At 39.2% G+C, this 20,520-nt stretch overlaps 1 protein-coding gene across 1 annotated transcript in view; it reads right to left on the bottom strand.

Moving 5' to 3' along the window:
- tmtc2a (transmembrane O-mannosyltransferase targeting cadherins 2a) overlaps positions 1-20,520 on the bottom strand; it is a 53,249-nt gene that overhangs the window by 11,612 nt on the left and 21,117 nt on the right. Inside the window, exon 2 of the mRNA XM_066668388.1 lies at positions 5,593-6,178. Coding sequence (XP_066524485.1) covers positions 5,593-6,178 — 586 coding nt within the window. The remainder of the gene's footprint in view (positions 1-5,592; positions 6,179-20,520) is intronic.

Genomic DNA, 20,520 nt, shown 5'->3' with positions numbered 1-20,520 from the left:
CTGGCGCCCCCTCCAGGGTGTATTCCTGCCTTGCGCCCAATGATTCCAGGTAGGCTCTGGACCCTCCGCGACCCTGAATTGGATAAGGGTTACAGATAATGAATGAATGAACGAATAATGTATGTTAAAAAATAAAAAAGGGCAACTCACTGTTGAGTCAGGTTGAGTCATGTATAATAATTATACTGTAACATTTTGGTATAGATGATGTAGCAGCAGCTTTTCTCGTGTTATGTACATCATAAAACTGGAACATACATTGGTCAAAATCATAAACAATAATTATCCATTATGCCAATTACCTGTTTGTAGCAAAAAAGTGCAGAATCTCATCTTGGCAGAGAACTTTCGTGCATTTGTAATTTTTGGGCACAACCCAAAAAAAAAAACTACATTTTATGTCATATACATGCCTAAGGCACTGTTCAGAAGCACTAGAGTGGAGAGGTGAAGCTATTTCACTTCCTATCCATCAGAGAAGTACAGGATCAAAGACATGGAGCACTAAAGCTCTTCACTAATTCAGCAATCAGCGAGTGTGTAGCGAGGGAGTGACTCTCATCTCCTCCTACAGTCAGTTCCCTTAAGTCCTGCATACTTCATCACCCTCAGCTCATCCCCAGCTGCAGCAGCTCACAGACACACAACACATTCTGCATTTGCACACTGTTTCAGAACACACTAGTATTCTGTCTGTGTAGCAGCAGTGAATTCTTTTAAAAACTTTCACATCCCTCTTTGCTCAGTCTTCAGTACTGCAGTGGAGAAGAAAGCAGTAGCTTTAACTGTTAGGGCAAAAAAAAAGAGTACAGATTCCATAGGTGTGAGTGAATGTGTGAGTGTGTGTCACCCTGCAAAGGACTGGCGTGTGTCCAGGGTGTGTTCCTGCCTTGCGCTCAGTGATTCTGGGTAGGCTCTGGACCCACCACGACCCTGAACTGGATAAGGGTTACAGACAAAGAATGAACTAATAATTTGAATGAATGAACTAATAAAACTAGTCATTTCATAAATACTTTTAAAATAAAATAAACATAACAGCACGTTCAGCATGTTTTTTCAAGCCCTTCCATTTATGGTGAAAAAACTTGTATATTAACCTATTGATTTTTCAGAAATTGAGGGGGGGGGGGCATACTTATTATACACTTCTATGTGCACTGCCCAGTTCTGTTGTGTATGTGCAGAGAGAAGCCAGCATAATTTTACAGCTGAACGCCTCATGGCTTGATAACTGGCACATTTTTAATCAAATAGTCTACCACCTATTTAATCTCCTCAACCAAAGCCTCACTGAGACAAATGACTGAGTGTATCATTTTTGTCACCAAATAATGCATGTGCACTAGTCCTCCCTCTAAAGTCATACATGAGAGATTACATATAATAACAAAAATAAATGATTAATGGTAAATGTAAAATGCCTCATTGACTGTGTGTGTGTGTGTGTGTTACTGACACACCTGACCAACCTAAATAAATCTGTTTTCATTTTGTTCCTCACGTAATTCTCCTTCCCAATTATTTGCCAGATTACGACTTAGAGACAGGGTTTGGCTGCACAAGTGAAATATGCCATTGACTTGATTGCCTCATATAGACCTGATAGATGTAAAAAGATGAAAAATAAATTCATCAAATCAGCACAGACTTCAGATCTCTGCAATCCTATCACACAGCTAATGGGATGAAAAATTGCCCTCTATCCAGACCATATGTTTGCACAGATCAATCTATATTTGCGCGTTGATTTAGATTCAGACTGCAGTCTTGCAAAATGAAAGTTGGCTTAATATTGGGAGACTTTACAAGTGTGGAGAATACCAATGAAGCCCACCTCCCCCCCCTTACCTCCAATCAACATGCATATGAATGAGTTGATAGAGAAATAAGAAAACATGCTATGATACTCAGAAAAACATTACCGATGATCTTGCAGTACTGGGTTGATAATGTCTACAAATTACAAATCAAAGTAACTGAGCAAAGATGGAGAGAGAATCCAAAGTGATAAGAAAGGAAGTGAGGGCATATTTTCCTGCACCCGCTTGTTTCCTCAGTGCTGCGCCTGTCTCTCTCCCTCTGTTTGTGTTCCCATACTCTCCCGGCTGTGTGGAGAGCCAGAATCGTGAGAGACACAGCAATCAGCTACGGTGTGAACCTTAAGTCTGCATGCAAACCCGAGAAATTTGTACAGCAGGCATGATAAAAACTCCAGAAGCACTGGCCCCAAGTGGCGAAGTTGGCATTTATATGTGGTGCCAGGTCTGCTGAGATTGCTCCTGGCCTATTGTATGAAAAAGGGTGGGAAACACGGACAGAAAATCAGGTTTAAATACAACAGATAAACCCTGGGAGAACATGCAAACTGGTAACTACAGCAATCCCCCAACCAGGCTGAAACGTTATCAGAGACTTAACTTTAGAGATAAATCAGTATAGTTTAGCTGTATGGTCTTACACTGTATGGTCTTAAATTGCAAATTCCTATAATAATAATACTACATTGTCAGTACATGTTAAACTATAATCTCTTCAAAGGGTGAAACATACCATCAAAAATGTTTAAGTATCAAAGCATCTGATATATATTCATTGTTTTTTTAAACCATAGTTGACCAACTCCAGCACTGAATTTCTTTGGTGTTCTGCCTTTATTAAAGCTTCATACCCTTCAGTAGACTTGCTTTTTTAATTTTTCAAAGAAATATGCAGGTTTTTTCTGTGAAGTTCGCACTTTGATGTTTAGATCTGGACTCAGTGGCCAGCCCATTGTTATACGAACACCAGCAGGGGTTTTTGATTTGCTAATTGTCTTTCTGCACAGCTCCAGGGACCTTGAGGTTGTGGGTTCGATTCCTGCTCCGGGTGACTGTCTGTGAGGAGTTGGTGTGTTCTCCCCGTGTTCTAGTGGGTTTCCTCCGGGTGCTCCGGTTTCCTCCCACAGTCCAAAAACACATGTTGGTAGGTGGATTGGCGACTTAAAAGTGTCCGTAGGTGTGAGTGTGTGAGTGAATGTGTGTGTGTGTCTGTGTTGACCTGTGAAGGAATGGCGCCCCCTCCAGGGTGTATTCCCACCAATCCATCCTGAATTGGATAAGCGGTTACAGATAATGAATGAATGAATAATTGTCTTTCTTTTTTCATGTTTCCTCTGTATTGGCTTCTTGACAGTTTCTTGTGCTTCCAGACTTATCCCATTGGCTCACAGTGGAATGAGGGTAAGATTTTTCAGATCTGAAGCAGAAGTTGAGCTTTTTTTTAGCAGAAGTTATCCTTTTATTATGCAAATTGATTTTGTTATATCTTTTCTACAAAATAATATCTCCAGAAAATTCAATATATTCGACATAATGTCCACTGTGACCAGAAAAAAAAAAAAATTGTGGGCTCTATTCCGGAGTTACAATGAATGAATGAATGTCTCAAAACACAAACTGCAGCAGCATTTAACAATATATTCATTTTAATTCTTGCTGTGATTGCAACTATTTCATTTACTTATTTGCTTTTTGGCAGCAAAACCATAAGCCTGAACCTTTACTGTTTCTAAAAAGGGTCTAAAAATATCTAGAGCAAGAGGCTTGCTGGCTTGTCTTAACTAGAAGCGCTGTGCTGTAATTCTCTGTTCTGCCAGCAACAGCACAGTACCTCAGCATTCAAAAACATGACACAACTGATCCAAAAACAGCTGGTGGTGATGGAAATCTGTCATAGCAAGGGAGAACTTTAATCCCTGCACAAATGTGAATTACACTCCGCAACTCTATAGTGAGTCCAGGAGAGACAAATTCCAAAATTTACCCAAATGCAAAGTTTATTGGCAATTCGCTAAACACTACACTCAGCAGACCATCAGCAATCCAGCTTTAAGAATTATCATAGCACACATGGCAAAGCAGTGTATTTTTAGGTTTACTGTGACCCTCCTGCAGAGCTTAACGTTCCTAAACAAAATGATCCCTCCCTTAATTCCTTCAATAAAAACCTCAAACAGCATTTAGAGACACCAAGTTGTAGGACGCTGTAAAAGACAGAAGCAAGCGTTCACAGATAGAAAAGAGTGACAAGTTAAAGTGTAGTAAACTCAAATATTATTGAGTTTAGTTTAAGGATGGAAGCTGTAATTGGTCTGGGAGGTAAGCTTCTACGAGTATCTGTTTACAGTATGAAGGTCATTGACACGTGCTTACACCGAGGCACTATTTGCCTTCCTCTGGCGTGCCACATCTGTGTGTTTTTTTTCCTGTTTAGGCGAGGACAGTGAGAAAAAACAGAGCACTGCTCATTTTCTGATTACCCTCTGCAAATGGCCCCCTAATGAAAAACAAATAAACATGTGCAGACGTACACACGCACACACAAAAGTAGATATTAAAGGAAGTGCATCTAGTCAGTGCTGGCCAAACAATGCTCAAGGGAATGGAAGAGGAAATGAAACCCAAAAATATTGGGGAAAAAAAAATATATCACAAACACAGCTTTGGAGGAAGATAGGGAAAGGCAAACTGGTTTACTTCAGTAGAGCGGAAGAGTTTCCTGCTGCATGTTAGTTTAGCGTCCCAGTAACAGTAACTGGCTACAAACTGCAGGCCACAAGCTGCATTCTCAAGCCAAGCAAGTTACTTTGCCCAATTCTTGCAATTCTATGTGAATGGAATCAGCCACTCTTCATTTACATAATTATACAATCATTAAATAGAAGCTATTCATTTTTCAAGAGATATATCTGAGAAGAAAAGATAAAATGCATAAAGAACTGAAAAATTAATAGAGAGAGTTGGTTGAGAGCTACCTAAAGTAGAGTTTGAAAATCTAGTAAAAATTTAAATAGTTTCTTCTTTGAAGAAAATTCATCCAAGTTGTAGTAGTGAACACTGGACGTTGGGAAAAGCATTCAACATTGAAAGCATTTGGGGGGGGGGCACTACTGAAAAAAATGATTTCTTTTCTGACACTGAAAAATCAATATCATAATCTTAAAGGCAACATTAAGGTTTTAATCCAATACACCTTTTTAAAAATTCAGAGAATGTTTCCTCACCATTTGCTCGCTCTCTGGTCTGTTTGTGCACTGGAAAAAGGCGTAGTGTTTTTGTGAAGTCCTGGCTCGGTTAATAATGAACAAACAAAGTGTCTTGACCCAAACCAACTCTTTCTGTCACTGTGTCGCTGGCTCAGGCACAGCCAAGAACTGGCGTCTGGAGGCGTGCGGATGGTGGTGAGTTCTCAGATTGTTGAAAAGCATGAAAAGAGATGAGGATGTTGCTCAATTCCTGCTCCAACATTGACTTAGCACTATTCGACCTTGCAGAGATGCAGAGATTTTGAAATATACAAACAGTGAAGGAGGTTGTTTTCCTGCAAGAATAGTATTTCACCAGAGCTGTGTATGTTGCTTTTAATGCTAATTATAATTACATTTTGTAGTAAGCTCCATATCATGGACAACCTTTACATTTTGGAATAGAGGTGCTTTTCTTTTGTTTTTGACAGTAAATGTAGGTTATAAAACACAAAAAACACTTCACACATTGCAGAGCATCGGAAGATCTGTACCAAAGCTTTTAACATTCTCACCACATCACTCACCTTAATAAACAAGAAAATAATCTGCCGGAAGTGCATGCGGTGAACCACACAAATGTCATAGACTGCGGACACAGCCAGAACGGTCACTCCTTGCTCCTTCCACAACATGGCTGCCGCTGCCATTGCCAAGCTAAACGCCAGCCATGCACATGCCCTCCACCTGAGAGGGGGAGAGCATCCTGACCGGAGCCTGCAGTGCCGGGCGTAGCAAAGCAGAGAGAGCAAAAAGCATAGTGCTGCACCCACGTCTGCACGACCCACAAGCCCCGACACCGCCTCGGTGTGTATGGGGTGCGAGGCAAAAAGCAGCCCCGCCAACAGGCTCCAGCAACCTCCACCAATCAGGAGACGACAGAATGCAGCAAACAGTGCTGTCACACAGCAGTGCAGGGCCACATTGAGCAGGTGGTATCCCCATGGGTTCAGGCCCCCCAGAACATAATTCAGACGAAAAGAGAGTGTACAGAGGGGCCGGAAGGACTTGTGGCTGCCACTGTGGGTCAGAAGGGTTCCCCAGAAGTCATCGTACAGGATGTTGGTCCATGGCGTCTCAGGCAGGAGGTCTGGGTTGGTTTTAATAGCTCGGCTAAGGGAGAGAGAAGGGCAGAAATGTGAAACGTTTTATTAATTACATATTACTTAAATAAACAAAAATAAATAGTTGTTTAATTAGCCAATATCATTTTGTGTGTGTGTGTGTGTGTGTATGTATATATGCTAATGCCTGTGTATCAATATTCATTATATATTGACACTGAGACTAGATCTATTCGGCATTGGCATTACCATTGAATGAAATATTTTTATGTACAGTGATATAAATAAAGAAAAATGCAGTATTATAGCATGAAAAGCTGCAATCTCAAAAAATGATCACTGTGTAAATTGAAATAATCTAAATTTACAATACTTACTGTTATCAATAAAAAATATTATAACTGTAAACTTTTAATATCTGTCATCATTTAGGAATTAATGCATACAATATTTAAGGTGGTGCAACACTAAGATATTTTTGCCTTTTAGCTGTTTTCACTGTCCTGAAATCAAGGGGAAGGGGGTGGGGGTGGATTTACTACCCTCCTCCCAAGGTTACAGAGCGCTGTTCCTGCAGTGCTAAGCCCGAGTACTAAAAGACAGAGGCTCTGTTCTATTATTACAAGTCAGTGGAACATCAAAATAACTTGTATTTGATGATTAAGGTAAAAATACTCCCTAATGTTGCTTTAATAACATTTATTATTCATAAATAATTATTATAATTTAATTCTCTATATATAATGTCAATAATGCAACTTAATTCTCAGATTTATCAATTATCAAGAAATAATTTAAAGATTTTCATAACTCTGGGTCAATAATTTTGCAACTACAAATTCTTTAAACATTTTACTACTTTTTACAAATTTACTGAAATCCACAAAGTCACATGGGCAGTTTCTAGATTCAGATTAAGAATACGTTTTTGCATATATGTCTTACATTACAGAAATTGTGCGTGCATACATTGTCTGTTTGATTGCAAAATCTAAAATACAATGTATAGACAACACATCATATATATACATATAAATTATTATTATTTTATTTTTTAAATATATATTTATTTATTTATTTATTTTTTACACACAAATACAGCACCAGGTGGAGAACATTTCCCATGACACGTCTTTAACACAGTCAGGAAGAGCACAAGGAAGGCCCAGTATGCACTTAACTGAGACAGCTCTTCAAGGCCTGCATGATCAGCTCCAGCTGAGAGCTACACACAGCCAAATGCTTTATAGCCCAAACCTCAATAAACACACACCACTCCGTCCATCTGCCTGTGAAACACATTTACTTCATGTAGTCATAACAACTTTGCCTAACATTGCGTTGTTCAGTATAGGTCTACAGGAGGAGTCCACTTGCCTCTAATCTATTTCTGAGAAGGGAAAATTATTGTATGGATAGTAAAATGGTTATAGCTGTATCATTTGAAGTGGCAGAAATGACCAAACAGAATAAATGACTTCACTGTTTTTGATCTTCCTCTGCTTCAATTTAAATGTGTTTTATTTCAGGAGCTGAAAAAGACAGGATAGCGGCCTTCAAGGACTGGGTTAGAAATAACAAGCTTATGTCAAGAGTGATGAGCTTGTAACAGCTGAAATCTATTAACCAGCTCTCATATAAAGGGCGACCCTGTGAATCTAGACAATTCACCACTGCTTAATAGACAGGCATGGCCATGACAACACACAAGCATGTGTGCATTCTGTGTATTGGTGTGGGTGTGTACAAATTCACTAAAGTCATTCATAGATCTCTTAAAATTATCCAAATAATAAAAAGGGAAATGGAGATCCATTACTCTCAGGGTCATAAACTAATCTCACAATACAAATACAAACCTTATATTAGAAAAATGGTGTTGATATAAACACAGACCTGATGTAAAACCAAGTTCTCTCTATGCTGTAGTAGCAACATTTCACACACCATTAACTATACAGAACTGACTGTGTTTCTGCAATCTATTCTGACAATTTGGGGTTGGCCAATTAAGCTCGTTTCAGTGTGCTGTCAGAGGTGTTACACCATTTGCATTTTAAAATGGTCCATAGTGAAATATCTTGTTTTTAATCTGCTACAATATTTCTATTTCTTTTAAATGCACAAACTGGTTTTTATTGTTGAATGCACTGTGATTTTTCCCCCATGTGTTCCCATGTCTCAACTGCCATTTTTTGTGATTGATTTATTGTGTCAGAAATACATGTAATAATCAATATTATTGACATTTTAAGACATTTGTCATTTGTCATTGTCATTTTATTTCAATACAATGAACAATCGCTGAATTAGGAACACCTACCTTTTATCTACACTCATTGTCCCATTATATCAGCTCCACTGACCATACAAGACCACTGTTTAGTTTTACAATTACAGACAATATTCAACCTGTTCTCTGGTCAGGACCACCACAGAGCAGGTATGAATTTGGTGGTGAACCAGTAACAGCAACTGCAGCGAAGGACTAGAGAATGTCCAGCACAAACTGTGCAGCAACAGATGAGCTACTGTCTCTGACTTTACATCTACAAGGTGGACCAACAAGTTATGTGTATTTAACAGAGTGGACAAAGCATTTATAAACTCCAGCAGCAGTTCTGTGTCTGACCCACTTGTACCAGCACAACACACATTAAGACATCACCACCACATCAGTGTCACTGCAACCAGAAATTATACATCACCCAAATCATACCTGCTCTGTGGTGGTCTTATGGAGGTCCTGACCACTGAAGAGCAGGGTGATATGGGGATAAAAAAAGTATGCAGAGAAACAGGTGGGCTATAGTCTGTAATTGTAGAACTAGGGCTGGATGATAGGGCCAAAATTTATATCGCAATATATTTCTACATTTCAGTTTATATGACATATCGATATAATCAACATAAAAGAAACCAAAAAACAAAAAACAAACAAAAAAAAACCTGCCAATAACAAACATGACATGATAATCAAGCATAAACCTCCTGGATTTGTCAATATTTATATTTTTAAAGTAACTTTACAATTGAGGGCAGCGAACTTGGCTGCACTCTGTAATGAGTGTCAGTCAGTGACAGAAGCGGTAAATAGCGTATATTGAAAATGTGTTTAAAAATCATTTTATTGTTATTGAAACATATATTGCGACATATGTTGATACTGAATTACAATATACAGGGGTTAGACAATGAAAGTGAAACACCTGTCATTGTAGTGTGGGAGGTTTCTTGGCTAAATTGGAGCAGCCTGGTGGTCAATCTTCATTAACTGCACACTGCACCAGTAAGACCATGTGCATCCAATGGTTCAAACATTGTGTCCTGAAGGCGGTACCGTGTATCAGGACGACAATGCACCAATACACACAGCAAGACTGGTGAAAGACTGGTTTGATGAACATGAAAGTGAAGTTGAACATCTCCCATGGCCTGCACAGTCACCAGATCTAAATATTATTGAGCCACTTTGGGGTGTTTTGGAGGAGCGAGTCAGGAAACGTTTTCCTCCACCAGCATCACGTAGAGACCTGGCCACTATCCTGCAAGAAGAATGGCTTCAAATCCCTCTGACCACTGTGCAGGACTTGTGTATGTCATTCCCAAGATGAACTGACGCTGTAATGGCCGCAAAAGGAGGCCCTACACCATACTAATAAATTACTGTGGTCTAAAATGACAGGTGTTTCAGTTTCATTGTCCAACCGCTGTAGTTCAGCCCTGTGTAGAACTACAAGGTGCTCCTGTATGGTCAGTGGAGCTTATAAAATGATCAATGAATGTAAATACAAGGTAGGGGTTCTTAATTCAGAGATCATTCAATGTATAAAGATAATGTTTTAACGTAACAATCAAGTTACTCCCCTTTGAACAAATTCAAATAATGGCTCCAGAACAGAGAGACCAGAGCCAGAATGGGCAATACTAAGATTAGCAAAAATTATTGAGGAAATATCCATATATTTTATGATAAATCGACAATTTTACGCAATAGTTTACATATTCAAGGCTGTAGTTTGTGAGGCAAAGGAAATAACTCGATTCGGTTTACCAAGCATGTCGTAACATGCATGGTATTAGCTTCCATTACTTGTTACAGTATTAGCTTCATGGATCTAGTGCAAAAGACACTTCAGACACCAAACATATGACTAATTGATTACATTTATGATAATATTTAAATTAGATTTCTTTTTTCTGACAAAAATTTGCTAGGGCAAATGTTATCTGCAGTACTCTGCTCCAGGCATTCTGCAGAGTAGCCATTCTCTAGCTTCTGTCCAGCCCACTGACAGTTAAGTAAACTCATCTCTGAGCTACTGTCACAGCCCAGACAACAGGATAATGCCAGCGTTCCGTTAATGCATTCATCAGTTTAATGTATTCTTTTCATTTTGTGATCGGCAATAGTGTGGGGAGGGTAGCCGATTTGCATATTTAAATTAAAATGACTTTCACAGTGCGGGATGGAGGCGGAGAAAAACCCCAGCCCCAAAGGGGGGGAAAAACCTTGGTATTTTTGCTTAATAACCCAGTATAATAAAGAAGGATAAACACTGCAAAAGTTAAAGGCTCGATGGACTGCGGGGCAAATATCACAACAACCTGTAAACAGAGATAAGCTCAGAAATGAGGAAAACCCTTCACAGGAAAACAGCTTAAAACAGCTCCAGCATGCAAAGCGGTATTGTATAGGGAGACAAACGGCCCAGGAGACACAGAAGCAACAAAAAGCCTATGAATATAAAATAGCAGTACAGCAAGCTGAGTAATAATGCTACCTATACAGACTTGAGTGTATGTAATGACATAATGGCTTTAGTTTTCCAACTGTAGCGGCATGCCACAGACGTGGATTTCCCCTGACACACTCAAGCCTCTCAGCAGAGTAGACTGTGTCTGAGAACGTCATGCTTTGTTTCCAGCAGGCAGGAAACACAATGCTGGGAAAGCTGTAGGCCTAAATGTGTCCTCACGCTATGGCCCCAGGCCTGAGGACACTGTCCAGGGCATTGGCTGGTCACTAACAGCTACTACAGAGCAAAGTCTTCACTCAAACACACACAGAGAGTCTGTGCAGAGCCTTACATCTCCTCACAGGCCCTGAAACACTGTGCCCGTACCTAAACCATTATTGTAGTTATTCAAATATAAAAACAAAACATCGAAAATTTAGCTCAAATTACACAGTGCAGCACTCTCTTGCACAGCTTTTATGAGTCAGAAATCTGTACACTAAGTGTGTAACAAATTTTATTTATCCAGTAGAATTTTAGTAATATTATAGTACTATAATAAATAAAATAAATAAAAATAAAAACTTTGTAATATTTTAACCTTAAAGTTACAATTTTAAAATCATTGTGATGCTTCACTGACCTGTAATAGGGACAACAGGGCCTCGGTTATTGCTGCTCTGGGCACAGCACTGCAGAATCTGCACTATGTAATTTTCTGGAGGAGGGCAGGAAACCATCTCCATTCCTTCCCCCTGCCCAATGATTTCAGTATTGTGCTGTAAAACTGAATTATACTAGAGAAAGCACCTGGAGCAAAATACATTTCCTTTAATTAATCATTGTTAATTTTATTAAGTTCTTTTAGTTGTCTTTTTTGCTGTTTATGACCTAAAAAAACATTAGGCAATAAATAAATAAATGAATAAATAAATACAGCTGCATGGAGGAAAAACATCCATTAAGCCAGGGCGATAACATCTTTGTTTACTAAATTTAACTATGTATGAAGTTACCTAGTCATGAGTAGTGATGTTACCAGGGAAACTCCTTAACAAATTGTTTTGAGTGATGTGACGCTTTATATTATGGGACTCAGGCTAAATTTTGTCTCGTTGTTTTCAAGCAACTTAAAGTTACATGAGACTTTCACCATTCAAAACAAGCAAATCTTCAATGTACTGTCTTTAACCCATGGCTAGGAATAAAGCTTAGAAAAAGAAGTTTGATTACATGCTGTCAATGTGTCTGTGTTTTGAAATAAATCATTTAAAAATGTAGCCTTTAATGTGAGCAACACTACATGCCCCTCACTGTATATGTTCTTTGAAGAATCTGTGGGGTCTTATCAAATCACACATTATAACAGACTTGAAAGCTGAGACATTAGTCAATATCCTGTTGTGACACCCAGCACTCAAAGTCTTCCAAAATATTTAAACTTTACTGCATCTAAGTGTGTCTCAGCTTCCCATTTCATACCACACAAGGATAAACTCTGTCAGTATAAACTAATGTCATTTTGAAGAATAAGCAAACTGACTTACTGCTTTGGCTAAAAGTGATGTCAAGAGAAGAAAACATGAGGAAAATATAGCCTCAATTTAATGGGCTCCAGGTTAAATGTTAAAAAGAGAGGAGCTTCTTGTTCATTTTGCCACACACTGAGCAGGGAGGCCAATATCTTCGTTAATGAGATGTGTACACCAGACTAAGCACATAGAATAAACTAATATAGGCGTTTTCTTTCCACTTAGGATTCAATGCAGGGCTTTTTAGAAACAGAGGAATCCCATATTCCATTCTACATACCGTACAGTACACGTATATTGATCAGACATTACACTGTGGCTGCTTGACTCACTTTAATGGGCTCCAGGTTATAATATTCTGGATCAGTCACAAGCACTCTGGTGCAGAGATTTATTGTTGGTGCACAGGGGAGCAGAGCTGAAGTGTTAATCCAATTCTAACAGGATTAGAGGCAGAGCACTGAGCTGCTGTGTTTTAGGGGCACTGCTGTAGGACAAAGGCTCAATCTCTTTAAATCGTTTTCAGTACACTGAAGAGTGAAGCAAGTAGGAGTGAGCTATTAATGATATCACTGTGTCAGTTAGAGTTAAGTGAATAAAACAAAGAAGTTCTCGAAAGGGCTAGTCCATCCATCCATTATCTGTAAGCCTTATCCAATTTAGGGTCGCGGGGGGTCCAGAGCCTACCTGGAATCATCGGGCGCAAGGCTGGAATACACCCTGGAGGGGACGCCAGTCCTTCACAGGGCAACACAGACACACACACATTCACTCACACCTACAGACACTTTCGAGTCGCCAATCCACCTGCAACGTTTTTTGGACTGTGGGAGGAAACCGGAGCACCCGGAGGAAACCCACGCAGACACAGGGAGAACATACCACACTCCTCACAGACAGTGAGAGGGAATCGAACCCACAACCTCCAGGCCCCTGGAGCTGTGTGACTGCGACACTACCTGTTGCGCCACCGTGCCACCCCGAAAGGGCTAGTGAAATACAAAAATCTGCACTGGTTTATGAATCATGTGGCTAGGCAACCTATTTATTATATATGTTGTATCTACAATTACAATCATGTTTCTGCACCAAAAACCAGTCTGCAGTGCCCCATGTCCACTGCGTTTCATAATTTCATATTTTTCGTGATAATTAGCTGAACTGAAGATTAGGATTCGGTCACTTAGCACTGTAGGTTTGTTGTTATGATCGCTGAAGATCATGGCACTTAACAGCACTTGTGTTGATGACATGTACATGATTATTTTATAAAAGAGTTACTTCAAGAAATAAATTAACTTGTGGTGTCTGCTCATCAAAGAAACTAATATGGTCAGATATATACATCCATCTTTAATCATACAGTAGCCATAAAAAATATTTTCCAATCCACTCTGAACTGTAGTATTTAATTGAATATGTTTAGATGTAACGCTTCTCAGGAAAGTTGCTTGTAACATTCATTTATTTATTGTCTGTAACCGCTTATCAAGTTCAGGGTCGCGGTGGGTTCGGTGCCTACCTGGGATCACTGGGCGCAAGGCAGGAACACACCCTGGAGGGGGTGCCAGTCCGTCCTGGGTGACACACACTCACTCACACCTACGGACACTTTTGAGTCATCAATCCACCTACCAACGTGTGTTTTTGGACTGTGGGAGGAAAACCGGAGCACCCGGAGGAAACCCACGCAGACACAGGGAGAACACACCACACTCCTCACAGACATTCACCCGGAGCGGGAATCGAACCCACAACCTCCAGGTCCCTGGAGCTGTGTGACTGCGACACTACCTGCTGCGCCACCGTGCCATTGTCTCATGTATGTCTATCAGTGAGCTGCTGGTGTCGTACGTCCTGCACTTGTTTTCTGTTTGTTCACTTTCATATATTTCTATACTTAGCTTAGTAGCAGCAAACACATTTAGACAATTTTACTAAGTATTTTTATGAAACTGAAATGTATTTTTAGTTTTCCAAAAGCCTTTGTGTGCAAAACATTTTGGCTCAGTTGTCGACATTGATGATACAGGTGAATGTGTGAGGTCTGTAGAATGGCCCCATACCTCAAGCCAAGGTTCAGACAGTAACAGAAACAACTGTCGTTCCTCTAAATATGGTGCAGATCAACAAAAAAGTGCCTTTTTGGTTTTGGTCTTTTTATTAGCACCAGTATATGAAATATAAAAAAGCCAGAATGAAGAACAGAGTACTAATAGATCAAGGACTTTGGGTTCAAAGTTATGTTTTCCTGAAAAGTTCTGAAGAACAGTGACAATCATTTGATACGGATTGTTTAATTGAAATGAATGAAAATTGTAAAAAAAAAAGTCTGAAGAACTGTTTTAACTGATGCAGTAAACTAAATCAAAGACTAAATCAAAGAACAAAAAATATTGGTGAATTCTTAAATATGATGCATTTATAAAAATGCATTTTTATAAATGCACGGTGGCGCAGCAGGTTAGTGTCACAGTCACACAGCTCCAGGGACCTGGAGGTTGTGGGTTCGATTCCAGCTCCGGGTGACTGTCTGTGAGGAGTTGGTGTGTTCTCTCTGTGTCTGCGTGGGTTTCCTCCGGGTGACTGTCTGTGAGGAGTGTGGTGTGTTCTCTCTGTGTCTGCGTGGGTTTCCTCCGGGTGACTGTCTGTGAGGAGTGTGGTGTGTTCTCTCTGTGTCTGCGTGGGTTTCCTCCGGGTGACTGTCTGTGAGGAGTGTGGTGTGTTCTCTCTGTGTCTGCGTGGGTTTCCTCTGGGTGCTCCGGTTTCCTCCCACAGTCCAAAAACACACGTTGGTAGGTGGATTGGCGACTCAAAAGTGTCCGTAGGTGTGAGTGAATGTGTGTGTGTGTCTGTGTTGCCCTGTGAAGGACTGGCGCCCCTTCCAGGGTGTATTCCCGCCTTGCGCCCAATGATTCCAGGTAGGCTCTGGACCCACCGCGACCCTGAACTGGATAAGGGTTACAGATAATGAATGAATGAATGATCCAAAGTATATAAATTAACAATATTCAGATTTTGTGGGCCAGATAATGTGTGATTTTTAAAACATTTTATTGTATTGTTTTGTGTGTCAGGCTTTATAGGGTTAAAAATAGACAAACCTTTGGACTGCGGTAAAGGACTGGAACAGTTCCTCCTATTTTTTAAATCAGCTACAAAAACAAATACTTACTTAATGGACACATTATCAAATAATCAGCATACATCTTTACAAACAAACAATCAGCAGACACATCACAGCAGCAGGGAGTGAGGTAGTGTCGCAGGCCCACAGCTCTAAAGACCTGGAGGTTGTGGGTTCAAGTCCCACTCCGGGTGACTCCGGTAAGTGTTTATATTAAGTGAATATATTTCTTTTTTTTATGTAATAACGTATTGTATTTATTATTTTATATAGTTTATTATTATTTATACATAATTACGGACTTTGTTTCATCATTATTACCAGCCAAAATACAGACATTATCACTCTGTCTTTGCTTTCTCTGTTCAAACCCTTGCTTAATCTTGTGAGAGCTCTTTGCTGCTTATAGCAAGTTGGTTTTAGTCAGTACATTTAGATTTTAAATCACATATGTTCCTTGGTCTGATGCCTACACAAATGTGCTTTTAAACATGTTCTATACGTGCAGCATATAAATTGAATCTTCCCTTACAACACACAGCCATACCTCATGTTCCGCACATAATTTACCATGACAAAATTAAACAAACATATTTCACCAACACACACACCCCAATCCCAATTTTCCATTTAATTTATTTTAATTTTGATTAAAATAAGCTCACTCTATCCGTGCGTACACACAGAATAGGAAACAATAGTGTAGTGAGACAGTGCAGTCAATAGAACTTCCTGTGGCTGGCACCCCTGTTCAATAACACAATCATACACACTACTACCACACACCAACCTCTTAAAACCTGGAACGCCGTGATAGATTTATATCTCCTTTTGCTCAGTCATACTTCCTAGTTTATGTTAAGTATGAGATCGGTTTGCAGTCTTATTCTTTCTTATGTCAACAATATTCCACTTTGTTTCTTTCAATGAGCAGGGAGTAAAGATTAAAAGATTAAAATTTAATGTGAATTTTAAACCGGGGAATTCTGGAATGCAGCTTTATTGTTTACAATATATGTCAGTATTCCTGCTGAAGACAGATTCCACAGAATGCCAGTTCTCTCCATTACAGCTTCCTCACTCTCTGTCACACTCACAGCACAAGACATTTTTTTCGGAGATAAATCCATTTCCACCCTGAATTAATTAAACTAGCCTTCAGCTTTTGCTGTTAAATCAAATTTGGAACAATTCATTACTGAACTCACAATGTTGACATGACAATGCTTCTGTTTTCCACTGATGCACTTCTCAGCTATTTAATCAATACAATCACTCCAGTACCTTATTTAAAATGTCATTTAATACTGAGGCACGTTTTCTCTAAGTGTTATTAGGCAATCAGGCATGTAAGTGCCTCTCTTCACAGCTGCAATATTTACGCACAAAGTCTGTAAATGTTTATGAAGGTGGCTTTCCCACCAAAAGAGTAATTATACACTGAACATAAACAGAGGATTAGCGCAGTCAAACTGGAGCCAAATGTCCCTGATTATGTCTCTGGCTATTCAGAGATGTGCAGCAAAACTTGGCTAAAGCTCTGAAAGGTCATGTCCCCAACAATCCACTGCATCATACAACCTTAAGCTAATCAGCTATAAGTCCCAAGAGCATCCAATTAAATGAATGAAACAGTTCTTGGATAATATGCTGCATAATATGTATTTACGCAGTTATAAATGACGATGAAGAGGAACAATCTGGAAATTTTAATTAGCTCTTAGAATTTTACAAGTTCTAAGGATATCTATTGCCAAATACAGGCCCTTCAGCAGGGAAAATGGAAAACTCCAGTCCTACAATCATTTTTGAATCTGCTTTACATCACTTTACACTCAGGATGTGTAAAGCTGTATGTTTACTGTACGATCTATCATCTAGTTCAGGTTGTGTTGTCATGTACACAGCACATGGCTGTTTGTAATCTACATCCATGACATATAAGACCCATTGGGTTTCTCACCTGGTAAGAATTACAGTACTTACAATTGCAATTTCAATACAAAAAGAGCAAACTTCAATTGGACATGGAGGTCTGGTAAATTAACGAGGCTTCGTTGTATTGTTTGTGCCATCCAGACTGTAATGGGACTGTAAACCACTGATTTAATATGCGCAGTTGTGCTCAGTGTGTTAACGCACATGTGGTAAGAATAAGGATTACAATATTTTAGTTATGGCTATTACAACAGTGAAAAACATGCAGCCGTTCACTCACATACTGATTCTTATTCTCTTAATAGGAAATTCACTTTAGTGCATTAGTAAATTAATTTGGCAATCTTGAGATCCTGCCAACTCAAATCGACCCAGTTAGGTTGCTGTGGTCTGAAAATGTGGGATAAGTATTTCAAATTTTGTGCTGCATTGTACTTTCAATGCAGACACTTTAGAACTGCCCCCCACCTCGTCTAAATTTCTCCAGTCACAGAGCTAGACCCATGTTTATAGCCCCTTTCACACATGGACAGTAACCCAGAAATATTCTGTACTGCAAATGTCCAATCATCCCGCTAGCATCCTAGTACAGTCAGGGTAATGTCACAGTGAGCACATGTGTGAATACAGAAGGGAATGATCCAGAGAATCATGGTGTATCTCTTACATGTAATGTACAGGAACTGCCCCATGCCTAAAGCTTGCAGAACATTTCCAGCTGTGAGAATGCATCTGACAAAGAAAATCTCCCGCTGTGTGTTACATGTGTGAAAGGACAATTCTGGAAAATGTCCAGACCTAATACTCAATTCATATATTAAAATGACTTAAGTGACAGTGCATAAACAAAGGTTAAACAAAACAAAACCAACACAATGAGTGTAGAGAATTAAAAGTACTGACTAAATACAGCACAAAAAATGTAGAAATAGGAGAATCACAATGGCTAAAAACCAGAGCTTCTGCTTCTCACTCTTGGGCTCTTGTGCAGAACTGAACTATAGCTCATTCTCATTTAAAGGAACAGGTGTTATTTAGAGAGGGTAAAAATGGTGCAGTGTTGTTTGATCCTTGTGGTATTTCGACCCATGCATGTGACAGAAGTTTTATTAACACGCCAGAACTGGGTTAACTTCTGAAAAAGGAGTATAATATGTCTTTCTTAAAATCTGATGAAATAAGCAGTATACATCCTATAATAAACTCTTAAATGCTTCCCCTAAAACTAAGGCAGTAGCCACCAGTAAAGGCTGTGCATTTAAAGGCTGAACTTCATCCTAAAACAGGCACCAATAATTAAAGCTACCAAACACAGATGGCCAGATGCTGGATCTACACATGCACTGGGTTCCTGATTTACACTGCATGACTCATTCTCGTTCATTCAAGAGAACTGAGGCCAGTCTCTTCCTCTCACCCTCAACAGCCAATGAGAACAGATAGATTTCCTCTGGTAGCTCTTTCTCCATTTGTTATTTTCTTCAAAGGAGCTGGTAGTCAGGTCCTGTGTGGGGGAAATGACTTTATCCTATTGTCAAGCTTGGGGTCTTTTATCTACTTACGAAGCACGCCTTCTAATTAGCTCAACAAACCAATGTGTGAGATGCACACAAACACACACACACACACACACACACACACAAATATAGCACAATCACACGCAAAGACACACAAGTATCCTTGGCTAGTTAAATGTATGGAAATGTATTCAAAGCCTATTTTTATATTACTGCCTGGGTTATTTGTCACCTACACCTCAGATTTAATAGCAGCTTTAAAATAAACCAAAAGCCTACTGGGAATATAAAAACACACACATTCCCACAAACCAAAAAGACAAATGTCTTTAAAGTCTAGTCAAAGGCCAGAGAAAAAAAGTAATGAATCCTGATAGTCTATTTCTTCTCATTGATGAGGATGGATCGGGGAGCACGCTCATTTATAATCGATCCTAAGTTGTGGCCCATCTGCACCAAAGCCCAAGAGATGGAGCACTAAGGGAATAGTCACAGCCTCAGCACAAAGCAGGACCATCGACCCATGATGGATGATATCAATAAGGTGGCCAGTGGCAAGGTTAGCTCCAGGAAAAAAAAAAAAAAAAACAGGAGTTAAAGGAAATCAATGGCTTATCAAATGAATGGGATTCTGCCAGTCACATAGATCAGCAAAGCTTTGCCAATGTCTATAAGCCTGGTGACTATAGACTACAATTTAATTTTAATGTATTAATGGTAGTGCAACAATTGATTAAAAAATGAAATTGAGTTAATCACAACTACATTCTGTGGTTAATCATGACTAATCACAAGTTAAAATGTGTTTCCTTATTTTTTTGGGAATCTGAATAAAACAATTAATGTGTAGAGTGTAGGGGTGGGCGATATGGCCCTAGAATTATATCATGACCTTTCAGGGTATTTTGGCAATAACAATATTCTTGTCGATACAAACAAAACACTGAAAAAGCAGACTATTGAAACAAACTTAATGTTATATATTACTATGAATTATATTCAATTAAATATGTTAAATATACATAATAATAATATTAAAGGCTTCTTTAATTTTTAACATATTACCATGGTTTATGGTACATCTGATACTTTATAACAAAACCACCTTCACAAGCCACTCCACTTTTTTGGAGCAAATATCTCCACCTCTGAGACACTTTCCATCGTACTTCACTGTGGCTAAATGAGGAAAGTATGCCGTATTACGTGTAACTGCATGACGTCATTACGTAAATAAGTCCCACGATATCACGATACTGATTTCTTTTAATCGTTTAAAAAATGACGACGATATTATTGCACACAATACGATATGGCACAGCCGTAGTAGAGTGGTTTTCACTACTTTACTACTTAGTAGTTTTGTTAATGATATTTGAATTAGAATCTCTTAACATACTCTTAATCTGAGCAGAAAGTCCAGGAAAAATGTTAACATCAAACACAACAAAGCATGAACACAAACTTTAATGTAGAAAATTGCAGCGTGCAGCTCACAGCTCAGACAATAAAATGCCTCCATATTCCAGCTTCAAAAC

Source organism: Hoplias malabaricus, chromosome 4 (genome assembly GCF_029633855.1).
Source record: "Hoplias malabaricus isolate fHopMal1 chromosome 4, fHopMal1.hap1, whole genome shotgun sequence".
NCBI lineage: Eukaryota > Metazoa > Chordata > Actinopteri > Characiformes > Erythrinidae > Hoplias > Hoplias malabaricus.
This window is presented reverse-complemented; position numbering and strand designations above follow the sequence as displayed.